Here is a 16,765-nt window from a genome sequence, read left to right on the forward strand (position 1 = left end):
GGGAAAGCTGGCATACCCAGGAATAATTTGTGAGCAATCAGCGCGCGTCAAGCGTTGAGGAAATCATGGACTCTATTTTGGAATGTATCATAATCAACAACTGTCCTATACAAGAGCGTATAATACATAGCCACCCGTGTATAATAAACGAATTACAAGCTTATAGACAACAGTTCAATACGTGGAGAAGTAGGTGGAGAGTGTACAATAGATGGGTATATACTCGATGCGGGGTCTCAATTTCTTCGACAACATCTGAACAGATTTCTCTTGGTCCAGTAGAATAGGCACTGTGGATACAACGACATGAGTCCGATACATCGGGATGCCCATGGAAACGACTTACACCGCAGAAGCGAATCATGGCAAGGGCGAACGTCGAGTACAAGATGAACGCAAAGTAGCTGTTGGTTTTTGATCCCTAGGGCAGATTGTTAGAATCCGTCTCGGCAAGGTAGAAGGCTCGGGATGCTCACGACGCCCTTCTGGAAGTCTTCAATTTGCTCCTTCGTGATGTTGGGGTCTTCGATATCAAGCCAGCCATTGATGTTCTGGACGAAGATGACAAGGGCTCCATTTGTGATCATCCAGAATGCTACGAGTCTTGTTCGGAACGTCTTATTCTCGTCGTCCATTGTGGGCTTTTCCCGAACCTCGACTTCGTTGACCCTAGTGAGCGCCCGGGAAACAGTTTCTTTGAAGGCGGCATCAACATCTTCCTGTACTTTCGTTACATCCTCTACTTCGGGAGCTTCCGGGCCTTTCTTAGACGAGACTGATGGAAGGGCATCCGCTTTGTCACTGCCTTTCGTTCCCCAAGAGACCTGATAAGATGGAATGTAAGTTCGGCAGCAAGCTATACAACAAGGGTGCGGGCTTACGTCGTGAAGATTGCAGAAGGCGTACACATTGAGGACGTTGATGAAAGAAGGGGCTAAAAGGAGGTATTGCAGGAAACTTGAGAACATATGCCAGGGATCGCCCTACATAACGGAGACGTTAGTAAATGAGAAAACACCCCAAGCTCATGCACGTACAAATAAGAAGGAAGCGATGAAGTAAACACCTGGAGAATAGAAAATCATGAACAAGGAAGTGAACTAATGGTTCGCATATGTACTTACCGAATGTTGATATGATAGCAGCAACGAGCGGTCCTATCGGAGGAGCAAAGAACTGTGAAATGACCTCAGACGACGTCTTCCCATTGAGTAGCGAAGGGATTTGCTGAGCGTTCGAGGTGGGTTAGGGACTATTCTGCGTGGAGGCAATGAATAGGACCAACTTTGAAAGCCAGAGCGGTGAGCCAGAATGAGCAAATTAGAAGGTACAGCGATAACACGGCGTATACGCTGGAGGAACGATAAGCGCTAGCTCAGCCATCGTGGGGCATGAGAACATACACAAGTGTGATGGTATACGCCATCCTTTCACCCTTCGGACGATTGCCTAATGCAAGAACAAACTAAAGCGATGGTGTTAGGGATGCGCGCAAAACCATGGGGAAAAGGAGGGTAGTCACCTGGAGAGCCAGGAAAATCAGATAAAGCCATTGTAGCGCAAGGTTGAACCAATGTGCCTGTAGAGAACCGAAGTCAGTCCAGTTGACATCTGATGATGTGCAAGACGTACGAATGCGCGGCTGATGATGACCACTCCTTGTGACGGTAGCAAATCGATGATGATACTGAACGTCAACCATAGATTGGCGAGCGCAAACCAGGTGAAGAACAGCGAGAAGGAGTTGTACTAGATACGAAATAGATAGTCAGCCGACTGTGTCGGAAGGAGTTGGGATAACGCACTAAGGCTTGAAGATGGAGGAAGAATAAGCGGATGATCCCATGACCAGACTTGTAGATCTTGAAGAAATTGACCAGTGCATACTACGAGCCACATAAGGATCGCATTCCCATCCATGCAGAAAGAAACACTACTCACCACCGAAGCGGCAAACGACCCATTCAGCCATCTCCTCCGCTGACCGATCAGTTCTGCTGCGGTTTCGGGTACGTCCGTCTCCGCTTTGCTGGGTTTGACATATGTCAACGTCCATTTATCCCCGGCCTTCGCGACGAGCTCGAAGCAAAGAATTCTGTCCTCCGCCAAGAACATGTTCTTCGTGAAGATACTCATTCCGTGAATGCCTTTCGCACCCAGGCGATCTGCGAGAGAATGGTCGCCGTGAAAGTATTGCTCAAGAGGTTTGCCGAGAATTGCGCGATATCGGTACGCAGAGAAGGCACCTGGAAGGACGGAGACGTAACCAAAACTGCTTTCTAGGGGCTTGTCTAGGGGTTCAGGGATAGTATTTAATATGGATTCCGAAAACGGAACAGTTGACTGTGCTCACCCAAGATGTTAGACATCTTGTATTCGAAGTTCTGCGCCGCGACTAGAGGGTTGAGAAGCTTCTTCCCTCCTTTGATCATCGCGTGGATTTCGCCGCAGCATCCGCCCAGGTTCCTGTCGTTGTAGAACGCCTCCCATAGGTAGTAGATTGATTTATGGCCTGGCTTTGTCCCAGCATCGATCAGTACACACGTCTCCGGCTAACCAGAAAACATTAGCGCGCATTATACCCCGGAGACCTCAGTCGACTTGCCTCAAGCATCCTCCCGATGGCGTTAAACAACCATCTGTGAGAGTTGATTTTCTTCTGATTCTTGGCCTTGAGAACAAAGATAATCTGAACTGGGACTAAGTTCAGCGCATCGTTTCCCTCTGTCGGTAGAACCAGTTGTGGTTTGGCGTCGACAGAAAGCTGTGTAGTATACTAGATGGATTGATTGTACTGTCAGTAATTGATATCGAGTTATCTTTTAGTCTATACCTCAAAAATATGGGCGACTGTGTCCTTGCCGTCCACGTCCTTCTTCATCACACCTGATACGAGTCAGAGTTGGATGTGGCTATGATGTCGGAGATATGATGCACATACCATCTTGATACACGCCCACGGTTGCTAGAATATCCAAAACACTCTTGTCCATCGAGTCTAACCCATCAACAATCAGCGCGACCGTTATTCGTTGCCATCCAGGGTTGCCTTCCTCAGCCGTACGGCGCCAGAATTTCGACTGCTTAGTTTTGCATATGTCACGGATGTTAAGCATGACACCGTGCAACGTGCGGGCGTAGAGGGTTTTATCCTCGTTGTAGGAGGTGACTGCGATGAGGATCTCGGTCTGGCGACCGTAATTTTTGGTCCTAAGAGACCACCCGTTCTCTGTCGTAAATTCATCAGGATCACATGTCGCAGCAGTGTACCGCATATGCCTGTATGAGATAGGACGTTGTTAGTCGAACAGTCCATGAGCACAGAAAGACGTACGAGAATTCCGTGGTGTTGGTCTGCCTGTACTTTCCTTCGATCGCATTGTAGATTGGCGTTGGCACAGCGTATTCTGCTATGAAATTGCCGTTCGTAAGCTTGACCCTTCGTGTTACTCCGCGTTTGATTGTCTGGCGCCGGCGCCATGCACTCTCCACGCCCATCGAGTACGATGAAGCTGGTCGGCCAATCGTCCCTGGGTATGGAAGGCCCAGTTTATCCACATCGCTGGTAAGTTGTAAGCTTCTTTGACGAGGATGCTAGTACTATAGTCTGCTCACCCAGGAGGATAGAATCCCCCAGCGAATTCCTGACCGGCAGTGAGTGGCATCCTCTCGGCTTCTTCGTCATAGTGGCTTTCCTTGCCCTCGGTATCGTAGGGCAATGTTACCGAACTTACACCAAACTCGCTGGTACTCCGCGCGCCTATGGAAGGCTCAACAAACTGGATATGAGGATTCTGAGAGCGCGAGTCCCCGAAGGGGTCATCACCGCCATAGACACTGGGCTCAGGTGTTGAACTTAGCGAGCCACTGCGACCTTGGGATGGCATCAGAGCCAGAGGAGTACCGGGTCGTGGAGCGTCGAATCTTGGCGTCGGAGGAGTGTTGGACATTGTGAAGAGAAAACCCGGGAAAAGGAGGATTATAAGAGAGGATGAAAGGTAAAGCCAGAAACCTCCGGGGGAAACTACCAGAGTCACTGTAGCTATGGGCGCTGCGCCGTGCTGTTTAAATGAGGCGCTGCCCTAGACCGCGCTTCTGTTCGGTAACAGAAGACCCTTGAAACGGTGGGCGAACTGCGTAACATCTCCGATCCATGAGTGATATCAGTGTTTGACTGGTTGATGGGCATGTCTATTTGGAGAATAGGATAACTTTGATAATAGTGGAGTAAGAAAAACGAAGGCGCTGAGTATTCTTGATCCAACCAGTGCTTAACTGCGAATTATATGAGCGGCATCCAGTGCTGCGGGAGTCAGCCGAACGTTGCCGATGCGTATCGGAGACTGGCTGTGACAGTGGCCGCCCCGCTAGAAGAGACACGGACTTCTGAGTGTCTGAGTCCGAGAGAAGGGGCACTTGTGACCTTGGCATTGAGTATGCGACAGAGTGGTATGAGTGAAATGTGATACACGTCTCATGCGGGATACTTGTGTGGTGTTTGTTTCCAGATCGCTTCAACCCGCATCTCGCGGCGTAGAGCATCTTGGCGCCTGCCGGAGTTGCTCGCTAGGTCTTTATTAGACTTACAAGTTATGGAGGAGACGCAAGAAGGGAAAGATGGATGGACTAGGTCCTGATTTCGAAATGGGCAGTAAGTCACGTGTTATCAGGAGAAACTTTATAGGAGAAACTATCTGGACACGGTGGAGGACAACGCCGCTTGTCCCATACTAAAAATACAATATCTTTTCCACATTTATTTAAAGCCGAACACCAAGATTGACTTGAACGGCTTTGACCTGGGTATATCTAACGGGAATAATTCAGTACAACCCCTGGTACTCTGAAAAGAATCTTACGTTGACAAGGCATATTCGCCTAGCTCGCGACCAATTCCAGACTGTTTGTAACCACCGAATGGGATAGAGATATCACCCCCGCCGAAACAATTAACCTACCCTCCCGGGTTAGTATGCGAGTGTGCCAACTTATCCATCTTTGCTTACCCAAGCAGTACCCGCTTCAAGTGCATGAGCTACTCGCAAAGCACGGCTACCGTTCTCTGTGAATACCGCGCAGGCTAAGCCATAGACTGTGTCGTTGGCCATCTCTATGACCTCGGCCTCGTCCTTGAACTTGATAACCACGGCCACCGGCCCAAAGATCTCTTCGCGAACAATCTTCATATCTTTGTCGCAATCGGTGAATACTGTTGGCTCGATGAAGAAGCCTTCGCTGTTGATCTTGGAACCGCCAGTGACAACACAGGCCCCGTCTTTCTTCCCAGACTCGATGTAACCCATGACGCGCTACCTCTCCTCAATTAGTAACGATGTAGGAATGAAAAGGACTATCATACGTCGAACTGCGTTTGAGACACTTGCGGGCCATGCTGGGTCTTGTTATCAAAGGGGTCTCCGGCGTTGCTCGAAATCCCTTTTGCCGCCTGAGTGAATGCTTCAATGAACTTCGGGTAAATGCCCTCTTGCACAAAGATGCGAGACCCTGCAGCGCAAACTTGACCTGAAAGAGCACGTCAATCAACACTTAAATACTGAGGGGAACGAGCAATACCCATGTTATAGCTGTTAGTCACATCCCGTCAATGTTGAAAGTGATGACAGCCTAGGTGACGGCTTACAAGATACCCATTGCAGCCCACTTGACTGCTTGCTCCAAGTCTGCGTCGTCAAATATGATGTTGGGGCTCTTGCCTCCCAGCTCCAAGGTGACCACCTTCAAGTTTGTTCTCGATGAGGCTTCCAATATCTTCCTGCCAACGAGCGTAGAGCCAGTGAATGCAACCTTAGCGATCTGCGGGTGCTCGCTAATCGCCTGGCCGACGGTATGACCTTGAAGTCGATGATTAGCGAACATTGCATTAGTGATGTGATTGGACGGGTTACCATATCCCACAACAATGTTCACGACGCCAGGGGGTACGCCTGCCTCATTCAAAAGGCCCGCGAACTTCAGCGCTGTCAGAGGTGTCACTTCTGAGGGCTTCAGGACAACGGTATTCCCTGTGGCCAGCGCCGGAGCAATCTTCCAAGCTAACATGACGACTGGAGTACGAGCGTCAGTATTGCCTCGCCGCCCCCTAAGAGATGATTATGTACAGGGGAAGTTCCAGGGGATGATCTGGCCCTAGATAATGGGATTGGCGTCATTATGGAAACGCAAGAGAGAAGGCTTAGAGTCATACGCAGACACCAAAGGGCTCATGGCGCGTATAGGCCATCCTATTTTCATCCGTCTTTACAGTAGCAAAGTCAGCAAGTCCGCATGAACGGCACAAAATGACAGACAACCATTCACAATCAATCACGTACCTCAATCGTCTTGCCATGAATCTTGTCTGCCCAACCAGCAAAGTACTGGAATGCGCGTACAACGCTCGCGACATCCCTTTGAGCGTACCTATACAACTTTCCTGATGATACACATGAACATGCTGGCAAATGATGAGCATATGGACGGACGTACCAACGTTTAAAGACTCCAAGGCGGCAAATTCGTCTGCATTGGCCTCAATCAAATCTGCCAACTTGCCCAGGATGAGGCCACGAGTTTTCCCTGGGACCTTAAGGCCCCAAGACGTTTTATACGCCTAGACGTCCATCAAGAGAATGTTAATTTGTGAATGGAAGAGTGACCGACGTTCTTGGCGGCCTGTACAGCGAGATCGACATCCTTTGAGGTTCCTTCCGCGACCGAAGTTACGATACTCCCATTACCTAGCGGTGTCGGACATTCGTTAAGTAGGGAATCACCACCAAGTGAACTTCACCTACTGGGATTTACAACACTAAGTCGTACCGGAATCAATGAGATCCTGACTGCGTCTTCAAATAAGATGCTCGCTTACTCGATGGTCGCCCCTTCTATGGGATCGACAAATTGGCCATTGATGAACAAGCCAGTGGAGAGGGAGACAGTCCCTTTGTATGATGGTGTGTCAAGCTCCTGAGTGAAAGTTCCGGGCATAGTAGATCGCGATAAGAGACAAATTACCCCACAACGACTCCTAGATATGTAAGTACCTACCCCGCTTTTACGTAAATCTCAGAGTCGGGGCAAAAGGACTATCATTGCCGGCGCCAAGAGAGCGCATCAGCCACGGCGCATCAACTGACTACTTACTCATCACGATGGCACCAGGTGACACTAAGGCACTTTTAGCTTGACTGGCAACGGTTCCAAGAAGTAAGCGACAGTACGAAACAGTGCGATTGATTGTGGACTCTGAGACTAATGTTACATTATTTGGGCGACAGACTAGCCCTAGAGCTTTTGCCCAATGTTGACTTGGACAGACTTCACTTGCGTATACCTATGTTCAGTGACATACACCGTTAGCGCCACAAATTTAGTATGAAGTCGGGAACATACGTGTCTAAGGCATATTGCCCCAGATCTCGCCCGATTCCTGACTGCTTGTATCCGCCAAAGGGTACACTTGGTCCCACAGTATTATAGCAGTTGACCTGGCAATGCTTGAGAATTAGGTGTTGGGGAATATAGAGGGAGGCTCACAAATCCAGTGCCAGCCTCGAGTGCGTGAATGACGCGAAGCGCCCTGCTTCCGTTCTCCGTGAAGACAGCGCAAGCAAGTCCATAAATCGAGTCATTGGCCATGTGTATCACCTCTTCTTCAGTCTTGAACTTGATGACAGCGGCTACGGGACCGAAGATCTCCTCTTGTACGATCTTCATGTCGGGTCGGCAATCAGTGAAGATGGTAGGCTCGATGAAATACCCGTTATTCCCGTGTTTGTGGCCGCCGATAGCAACATTTGCGCCAGCCTCTTTACCGGACTCGATATACCCCATGACTCGCTGAGAGATCAATATTAGGGAATCCCCGACGGAGGGACACTCGGATTGAAAGAACTTACATCAAACTGCGTCTTGGACACCTGGGGCCCGTGCTTACTTTCCTTTGCGAATGGGTCCCCGATGGCAGTTCCGAGACCTTGAGCAGCCTTCGTGAATGCCTCAATGAATTTCGGGTAAATCCCCTCTTGGACAAACACGCGTGATCCAGCAGCGCACACTTGACCTGAATCAGCGCACCCTAAGTCAGCCAGCAACGACGACAGCACACGGCAGGCGGTTATTTACCCATATTCGAACTAGAAAAATGGACACGCGTAAGTTTGAAATTAACTTCACCAAAGTAGAAAGACGTACAAAATACCGAATGCAGTCCATTTGACAGTTTGTTCTAGGTCAGCATCGTCAAAGATGATGTTTGGGCTCTTTCCGCCGAGCTCAAGAGAAATGGCCTTCAGGTTAGATCGAGCAGCGGCTTCCATGATCTTCCTGCCCACGAGGGTGGATCCCGTGAAGGCTACCTTGTCCACCTTCTGATGCTCACTGATGGCTTGGCCCGCGATGGGACCTACATACACCCATTGGTAAGGACACATGACTGGTGGCGCCGACTCATAGCAGCAACTTACCAAGACCAGTTACGATATTGACCACACCGGGAGGAACGCCAGCTTCATTGAGCATATCAGCGAACCTCAAGGCGGTAAACGGTGTGATTTCCGACGGCTTGAGGACTACAACGTTACCGGTGGCCAGCGCCGGAGCGACTTTCCATGAGAGCATGCTGACTATATACGGATGATCAGTAATGCTCACAAAGATGATATGTGCGTAGACTCAAATGAATGACGTACATGGGAAGTTCCAAGGGATGATTTGACCCTAAGGAGAAAAATAGGTTACGCGGCCAGATGAATGGGAACAATTGGATTGGCCTACACAGACGCCATAAGGTTCGTGGCGGGTGTACGCCAAGGCATGTTCGTGAGTCTATCCATGATAAGTCGGATCAGAAGAGAACTACAACCAATCGAAAGTTCCGTACCTCAATTACTTTCCCGTGGATTTTGTCCGCCCATCCAGCGTAGTAGCGGAATACTTCAATGGCACTGTTGATGTCCCCTCGCCTCGAATTGTTGAAGATCTTTCCTACGCAACGTTAGTATTGTTGTGTTGGAATCAACACTAATAGAAAGATTCATTACCGGTGTTGAGTGACTCCAAGGCAGCCATCTCGTCTGCATATTTCTCAATTAAGTCGGCCAACTTGTTAATGATGCGCCCTCTGGTTTTCCCGGGTACTCTCATTCCCCAGGCGGTTTTATATGCCTACGATCAGGATTAGGGCCAGAGAATTGTCACGAACAAAACAAGCCTTTATCGAACCTGCTTCGCGGTGTCAACGGCAATATCGATATCTTTCGCGCTCGCGGCTACCACTTTCGTGATGCGTGTACCCGTGGCTGTAGAGGCGGGATGAGCGTGGGCGCTATCAACCAATACGAAGGACAACTCACCGGGATTGACGATACTGTGTGTCCATAATCGAGGTTAAGTCATTTGAAAGGGCCGGCGACAACAAAACGTACTCAATGAAATCCCCATCAACAGAGTCTACCCATTTACCACCAATGAACAAGCCGGTATTGATGGTCGATGCCCCCTTGAAGGCTGGGGTATCGAATTGATAAGTGAAGGTCTCTGGCATTGCGAGTCTCGAATGTGGACGTGAACAGGTGCTAATCCTTGATGATCTGATGGTCTTATATATATATTTGGTGGAAGCTCTGTGGGAGTGCATATGGCTGCGTGGGGGCGTTGCCCGGTGGGAGGGACCTATGTAACCGGGTTGGATCATCACGGGGAACAAAAGTAGGCGAGATCAATGTGTAAGATACCTTGGATGGGGATGAATTAGGTCTGCAATGATGGAACAACAGAGCAGGTGGGCGACATGATTACTGGCAAGTGACTCAGCGTCTGCTTCCGAAGGCACAATGATGAAAATCAAGAAGAGCGGAGGGTGGCGGTGGTGGTGAGAATGGAAGTTATCCTCGCTAACACTTCTTCCTTACGACGACCTCTCACATTGGGTGGCCTGAACAAAATTATCATCCTATGGAGATACGTTGATTACACGGGGTTTCAGCTGATAAGATCTTTACAGAGAAGGAAGAGTTCACCCCTCGGTTCTACGAGACGGGAAGCTCAAAGTTTCGAGATGATCTTTCGCAATGGCTCATACTGCGCCGGCTTCTTTGACCTAACTGCGATTATACTGGCCATTGTGTCCTAATATCTACGTCAGAAAAGACCGGTATATGTGAGAGCAAGGGAAAATACTTTAGCTTGCAACCCGGCCGAGTTCCATGTTGCAGTATACTCAAGACTCTCGGCGACCCTACAGATGAATCAGCGAAGTCCCATTATCTGGTGTCTTATCTTCACGTACGAATGGTCCCTAGAGTGTAGGAGGAGTTGCTTAGTCGCAGCAACAGCATAGGGACTCTTCGCAGCGATCACTTTTGCCAACTCTAATGCCGCCGAAACTACTTCATCCTTACTTCCATCAACAATTCTGGAAAGCAGCCCGAGTTTTTCTGCCTCTAGAGCGGAGAAATTTCGAGCAGAGAACGCGAGTTCTCGAACAAGTGACTGATTCCCCGTCACTTTCGGAATGGTAGACAGCGTTCCAATATCAGCGGCGAGCCCGACATCGACCTCCTGCAATGTGGTCATCAATCCATTCACAGTAGAAATTACCAAAATCACGCACCTTGATGCTGAAAGAAGCATTGGACGCGGCGAAACGAACGTCGCAATATCCTAGAATATCGATTCCTAGTCCAAGAACAAGGCCGTGCACAGCTGCAATCACGGGAACCGGGCAACGTTCGGGCGCCCCTATAGCGCGTTGGAATTCCAGGATATGCTTCCTGAGGTCGAGAGCGCGCCTCGCTGGATCGGTTGTATCATCAACGGTGAGGGTTGATGTTGCATGCAAATCCAGCCCAGCAGTGAATAGCTTTGGATTCGCAGAGGATAGCACGACTGCCCGAACATCAGAGCCGTGCTCCGAGATTTGGTCAAATACATGGGCATATTGTTGCCAGAAGCTGATGCGTGCAGTGAGCCAAAATTAGCTAGAATGTTGAACTGGTAACGCACTCTGTGTTGAACGCGTTGACAGGCGGTCTGAAGCAAAAAGTGATTTAGTCCGTGTTTCTCTAACTCTGATTCCATAGCCAATGATTTACTTACCTAGCGAGCTCGACTAGTAATACGTGTGGGGCAGGTTCGCTCACTTTCACCCATTTCGTGGAGAATTCAGCCATGATTTGTGTGTAGGTTGAAGTTCATATGAATGGGGATCGTATTAAATAAATAAGTACAGTACGGCCTCGGTGGCCCTCCACCGGCTACCTTACCGCCGGGCTTGTTCACGTGCAGTCAGGGTCTGGCACATCTCACTGATCTCAGTCAAGTCCTAACAGTATCTCTCCGAAGTAATGAAGCCTCAAGGAGAGCTCTGAGCTGGATGCCTTCTGCAACTTGTCTATATCAACGCGGGGTGCCGATCTTGACTTCGGTGGGTTGAATTCTGTTGAATTCCTCCCCGATTCCGAATGGCTATTATTGCTTCCGTTAGACAGATTGACAACGGGTTGAGGTCCGAATATTCCATTACGGGCAGTGTAGCAGTTATGAGCGCTTCGCAGCTTCCGTGAAAGCGCTGCCTTTTCCGAGCCAACATTGAGTCTAAGAGCAACTTTCTCCGGAGAGAACGATGGCTACGAGGTGAGATTACTCGCACTGTCTGAGGATGTGGTCGCTGACAACGTGTCTGATCAGGGTCGTACGTCTTACAGGTAGCCCAGAGTCCGGAATACTTCCCCAATGGAGGCAGAGAGGCTAAAGCTGTATTTATTTCAGGCATTAGCATTACCTTCTACAAGTCGCAGAAGACAATTAGACCGCCAGAGGTTCAGCTTGATGGGCTGCCGAGGTTACCAGTCCTCAAACACGCTACCGACGTGAAGGGGATATGGATATGGCATGGGGGGATGTGAGTTGATTGATCACCGACATCGAATTTCCAATGCATTCGCCACTTACTTGATTTACAGGGAGATTTGCTCCGAGTCGAAGCTTACAATCAAAGTCTCCTCTGATAGATCATTATCCATTATGGGCACTAAAACCGTCACGTTGACAATCCCCGTCAACGTTATACTCCAGGAGTCTGCTGACGGTGGCGGCGGCGGTGAGTGGGATTTGTGACAATTCCTCGTTTCTGCTTTTGACTAGGTGAAGTTTGGCGAAATTCGGACGCGTCGAAGTTCGAGATCAGTATAGAATACTCCCTGCCGAAGGCTGAACCGATGGTACGCGCTGCATGAGTGTGGGATGATGATGATACATGATCTGACCCCTGCAGTTGAGGGACCCTTCTTCTGGGAGCAGTGCTTCTGCTTCACCTGCAACATCGGAGAGCTACCTCCCTTCGACAATAGACGACATAACTCGCGTCTGTCCGAGGTTTCGCGTACTTGTCATCGGAAAGGTACGACTGACGTCAGTATGTGCTTGTCCGTCTCCCTCTAAGATCAGCATCAGACCGGTGTTGGGAAATCATCTCTGATCAACAACGCCTTCGGTGTCACAGCAGCTGTGCGTCCATCTTTTCCGATGTCCTTCTGTTCTGCACAGTTAATCTATTTTAAAGAGTGTATCCAAAAGGAAACCGGGTGTTCATGACATAAACTTCGAGATTGAATCAAAGGACAATGCGCATTTCGTGGTGCATGACTCGCAGGGGTTTGAGCCAGGTGAAGAGCAAAATTTCAACATAGTCACCAATTTCATCGAAGAAAGGAGGCGGAAACCCGAGCTGAAGGATAAACTGCACGCGATTTGGCAAGTTCTGGTCGTGCCCGCGGTTAACGCTTTCAGAAATAACCGTCGACATTATTTATAGGTTGTGCGTAGAGATACCCTGTTCAGGTGGCAGAGTGTTCGAAATTGGTGACGAAAACTTCATTAACCTCCACTTGGGTCACGGTAAGTCCGTATGCTGGCTGGAATTCCAAGCATACTCTTGACGTGTCTATTAGTGCCCGTCGTTGTTGTGTTCACCAAGTTTGATAAATTAGTCACCATGAAGCGCATGCGTCTTCCTTCGACACGGACCGCGGGGCTTTCAAGTGATGAAGTCTTGCAGCTCGCGAGGGACGATGCGTTGCAGGCTTTCGAGAAGCTATGCATAGATCCGCTCAAGACAGTCGTTGCCGGAAAGGAGATGCCTGCCTACATCAAGGCCTCCAGTACGTCCAGTCATCTCTAGCTCGTTTCCCCAGGCTCACCCTCCATAGCGTCGAAGGGCTACGAAGAAACACTGGCTGAGCTCGTTGATCGAACATACACGGATGTTCGAAAGTATGTCGCAGAGGAGGCCTCCCTCGTCGGCGCTATAGCTCAGCGAACGAGCTCTGAGACCAAGATCTACGCATCCATAGCGTGAGTGGGCTCCATACTCATGTGCCTTCGCAAACCAGACACTGATTCTCAGCCAGAGTTGGTAAACGCAGTAAAGTCATTCCCTCGTAGTCGTCGTCACAAGTCATTGAAATTTTCATTCCAGGGTACTGGGAGGGCCTCGGACACAGCGCTAACTTTCCCAATCGCCCGCTCAAGAACTGCTTGGACGTGATCCACCGAGATGTGATCGCCGTCTGGAATTTTCAAGATCCTAACAAGGCATGTCCCCAAACACTCTCCATCTTCGCTCGCCCTAATTGGTTATACGGATGCGTAGCACTTGAATTCCATCAAGTTTCAAGAACTGATGTCTCAGATTGTAGACGACTTAGCAGAGCGGAACATGCTAGATCCCAACAAAACACTGTGAGTCTACCACGTTTCGAAGATTAACAAGAGGCCATATAACTTTGTTTTGGCTCAGGGTTGGAGGGATCACGCTCGTTGGCACCATCGCTGGGATCATCGGAGGGCTTTCGGGGCCTGCTGCGCCCATCGTGATACCCATCGTTGCCACCGTTGTTTTCGCGAAATGGGTCTATGATGTATACAAGCAATCGTGAGCCTTCGCATCTCACGCCCGCCAACTCTCCTCCGTTTCCCATCTCACTCCCCTTGATAGGGCCCCCGTCCTTCGCTGCCTGATGGGATACATCGTCGATTTGACGATTATCATGCAGATACTCTTCATGCTCACTCGGGGCGACCCTCGGCCGGTCAGCAACAGGATGATCAAACTGGCGACGAAGACCTATGCTGAGAGCCCCGCCAAAATACATATCCACAACCAGATCCAGGACTACGTCGAGCGGAACGACGTGTTCAAGCGGATGCACCGAGATGGCGTGTTAGCCAAGATCGTCGATCTAATCGAGAAATGGAAGATAGAGGAGGGAGAGGGTATAGGGCTGAGGCTCCGACAGCCCGAATTGGACAATCTTAGGTTATACGAAGATGAGGCCTGGTAATTTGTTGCTGTTAGTGGAAACGTTGTAGTCGACATGGACGATCTCGATCATGGGGTACTTGGTGTAATATTTATACGGGCATTGATGGTTTCTCTCCTTGGGTTGGAACGGATTGCATGAATACAACGATCGTATAGAAAGCAGCAATTATACAAGGATAGTACACCAATACGGCGGTATCTAGTAGTCATGACAGAAGCCACCGGTACTACTAGCAAGTACCGTAGCCATTCTATGAAGCCATTCTGTATCACGAACTGGAGACTTTGAGGCTTGCGGTGGCACCGTCGGGGCCGACCTCCGAAACATCCACATCCAGCGATCCGCTGATGCTCACGATGAACCGCGTTTGGAGGGTGGTAGACCAGGTACCTGCAGCGGGGCCCTTTCCCTTCGCCTGAATGCCCAATTTCGCGTCGAACTCCAATGCGCCCAGCAGCTTTTCCTTCTTAACGGACTTGTGCTTCACCTCAATTTCCTCGTCGTCCTCGTCTTCGCCGGCATCCTCGTCGTCGGAATACTCCACCTTCGGGGGCTTGGTCTTCTCTATGCGAATGGCTTCCGTCACCTCCCAGACCTCGCACGCGACCTTCTTAGACTCCGTCGTCAGCCCGACATCGAACTGGACGGTGCGACGGGCGGGAAGGGGGGTCTCTTTGGCGATGATAGGAATCCATGTCCCTCCAAGCTTGTCGGCATCGCCCTCAGAGGCATTCGGGAACAGAAGGCCGATCGTCCGGCTGGTAGCGCTTATCTGGTTTAATTCTGAGTTGCCTTGGTACGCGGATTTCAGGAGGTCGTGGTCCTCGTCTTCAGGAATGGAGGCGACGACGGCAGCTTGGATCGCGCAGCCTCTAGCCAGGATCGTCGTGGGGTCGCCCACTCCGCCGCCAACGACTGTGCCCAATGAGAACGGCGTGTCGATGTCCTCCGAAAAGCCACCAGCGACACACAAATGCTCGTCCAGGCCAGGAAGACATGACGTGCCGCCGACGTACACGATTTCATCGACATCATACGCGTCGATTTCAGCGGACTTGAGGAGATCGAGAGCTGCTGAGGAGACGGCGGTGTAGATAGGCGCAGCCAGCATGTCGAAGCGCAGACGGTTCACTGTGCCTGTGTAGTCTAGGCCTTCCTTCAAGGACTCGATAGAGCAGGTGGCTGCTCCAGGAGACGCGCTGATAGTGCGTTTCGTGTGCTCGATCGCTAGCCGCAGCTTGGCCTCGGCGCGTTGGTCGACTAGCTCCGTGGCAGGCGCGACCTTGAGCGGCGTTTTGGTCTTTTTGGTGAAATCGGCGGCAAAGAATTTTATGAGCGCGTCATCTAGCTGATCGGCCCCGACGTCTGTTGATGAGGATGAAGCGAGGACGTAGCCGAGTCCCTCGCGGATAGAGAGGAGTGTCAGTGATAGCGATGACGCGCCGAGGTCGACTAGCAGCTGTGTCCGATCCGGACGAAGCTTCGAGCTCCATGCCTCGGTTGTGGTGGTGGCGATCGATGCTGCCCGTTCATCGAGCAGCTGCAAGACCTTCACACCTGCTTCGACAGCACACGATTCCAACGCGCCCTTTTGTGAGTCCGTGAACCACGATGGCACGGTGATCACGGCCCCTTGTACTTTCGTCCCAAGGAAGTCCTCCGCTGATTGCACGAGCGACTTGATGAAGATCGTCGTCACTTCTGACACGGTCAGTATACGTTCCACGAGCATCGGCTCTGATCTCGGTGTCGGTGCGATCGAAGCAGCGGGCGTGTTGGTCGCTGTGCTCGGCGGAAGCGGCGAAGGCGACGCTTGGAGCACCTCGACCTTGTACGCAGGCTCATCAGCGATGCTCGGATGCTGCACCACAGGCGCCGATGTCGTTGGTTGATTTTGGGGAATCTCAGAGAATCTAGCATGGTTTCGATAAGGATACACAACATGGGCAACAACACTCACTTCTTCCCAAGGAGGTTTCTGAATCCTATGATCGTGTTCTTGGAGTTCTTGACGAGTTGATGCTTAGCTTGATTGCCGATGTACTGTAGATAGTTGTGGGTGGCAAGCAATGGTGAGTGATTGGATTGCGTACCATTTCTTCGCCTTGAAACGACACTGCGCATGCTATTTGACGTTCGCCGTCCTCATTGGCGATACATTCGGCGAGGCCTTCCTGGTTCCAGTTTCAGTACCAACGCACGCATCTAGCACAGATGCTATGACCTTTGTGAATACTGCTATCGAAGCGTAGGTGTTCCCGAAGTTGATCCCAACAACGCTAGGCGTCGATGGGGCGCTACCATTTGGAATAGCAGCCATTTTTGATAAAATTTGGCGGATTCTAGGATGTGGCAGAATTCAAAAAAAATCAGATCACCGATCGGCGTTTGTTTGGATCGAACGCTCGTGGCAAGCATCCGATCACTTTTGTCGAGCGCTT

The 16,765-nt window shown here is 50.3% G+C and overlaps 6 protein-coding genes across 6 annotated transcripts; 1 reads left to right on the plus strand and 5 right to left on the minus strand.

The window, feature by feature from the left end:
* Positions 1-236: 236 nt before the first annotated feature.
* Positions 237-3,950, minus strand: CHS2_1 (Chitin synthase, class 2; the record flags this gene model as incomplete). The annotated part of the gene is made up of 18 exons (XM_036771717.1): positions 237-290; positions 347-421; positions 477-824; positions 882-983; positions 1,038-1,066; positions 1,125-1,227; positions 1,286-1,352; positions 1,404-1,465; positions 1,523-1,579; positions 1,633-1,749; positions 1,806-1,886; positions 1,942-2,291; positions 2,354-2,552; positions 2,606-2,776; positions 2,834-2,886; positions 2,942-3,279; positions 3,335-3,562; positions 3,616-3,950. 18 exons carry the CDS (start codon positions 3,948-3,950, stop codon positions 237-239), a joined length of 2,769 nt encoding a protein of 922 aa, XP_036626338.1.
* Positions 3,951-4,760: 810 nt separating this feature from the next.
* Positions 4,761-6,987, minus strand: PC9H_002076 (uncharacterized protein; the record flags this gene model as incomplete). The annotated part of the gene is made up of 14 exons (XM_036771718.1): positions 4,761-4,809; positions 4,860-4,954; positions 5,007-5,309; positions 5,360-5,523; positions 5,575-5,585; positions 5,642-5,852; positions 5,907-6,065; positions 6,120-6,147; positions 6,206-6,256; positions 6,333-6,433; positions 6,487-6,610; positions 6,661-6,737; positions 6,795-6,808; positions 6,869-6,987. 14 exons carry the CDS (start codon positions 6,985-6,987, stop codon positions 4,761-4,763), a joined length of 1,506 nt encoding a protein of 501 aa, XP_036626339.1.
* A 297-nt stretch (positions 6,988-7,284) lies between these two features.
* On the minus strand, positions 7,285-9,544 carry PC9H_002077 (uncharacterized protein; the record flags this gene model as incomplete). The annotated part of the gene is made up of 14 exons (XM_036771719.1): positions 7,285-7,333; positions 7,393-7,487; positions 7,537-7,839; positions 7,899-8,062; positions 8,125-8,135; positions 8,194-8,404; positions 8,466-8,624; positions 8,691-8,718; positions 8,776-8,826; positions 8,882-8,985; positions 9,042-9,165; positions 9,223-9,299; positions 9,354-9,367; positions 9,426-9,544. The coding sequence occupies 14 exons, from the start codon at positions 9,542-9,544 to the stop codon at positions 7,285-7,287; spliced, it is 1,509 nt and encodes a 502-aa protein (XP_036626340.1).
* A 500-nt stretch (positions 9,545-10,044) lies between these two features.
* PC9H_002078 (uncharacterized protein) lies at positions 10,045-11,171 on the minus strand (the record flags this gene model as incomplete). Its single annotated transcript, XM_036771720.1, has 6 exons — positions 10,045-10,128; positions 10,180-10,237; positions 10,289-10,560; positions 10,613-10,952; positions 11,005-11,031; positions 11,098-11,171. 6 exons carry the CDS (start codon positions 11,169-11,171, stop codon positions 10,045-10,047), a joined length of 855 nt encoding a protein of 284 aa, XP_036626341.1.
* Positions 11,172-11,623: 452 nt separating this feature from the next.
* PC9H_002079 (uncharacterized protein) lies at positions 11,624-14,342 on the plus strand (the record flags this gene model as incomplete). The annotated part of the gene is made up of 15 exons (XM_036771721.1): positions 11,624-11,634; positions 11,717-11,902; positions 11,964-12,100; positions 12,145-12,221; positions 12,275-12,400; positions 12,454-12,507; positions 12,563-12,766; positions 12,828-12,897; positions 12,951-13,160; positions 13,209-13,353; positions 13,410-13,423; positions 13,478-13,593; positions 13,652-13,740; positions 13,799-13,933; positions 13,997-14,342. The coding sequence occupies 15 exons, from the start codon at positions 11,624-11,626 to the stop codon at positions 14,340-14,342; spliced, it is 1,920 nt and encodes a 639-aa protein (XP_036626342.1).
* A 250-nt stretch (positions 14,343-14,592) lies between these two features.
* SSZ1 (Hsp70 protein that interacts with Zuo1p) lies at positions 14,593-16,644 on the minus strand (the record flags this gene model as incomplete). Its single annotated transcript, XM_036771722.1, has 4 exons — positions 14,593-16,237; positions 16,285-16,367; positions 16,418-16,498; positions 16,561-16,644. 4 exons carry the CDS (start codon positions 16,642-16,644, stop codon positions 14,593-14,595), a joined length of 1,893 nt encoding a protein of 630 aa, XP_036626343.1.
* Between the last annotated feature and the right edge of the window lie 121 nt (positions 16,645-16,765).

This window comes from Pleurotus ostreatus (assembly GCF_014466165.1).
Source record: "Pleurotus ostreatus strain PC9 chromosome Unknown scaffold_10, whole genome shotgun sequence".
Lineage (NCBI taxonomy): Eukaryota > Fungi > Basidiomycota > Agaricomycetes > Agaricales > Pleurotaceae > Pleurotus > Pleurotus ostreatus.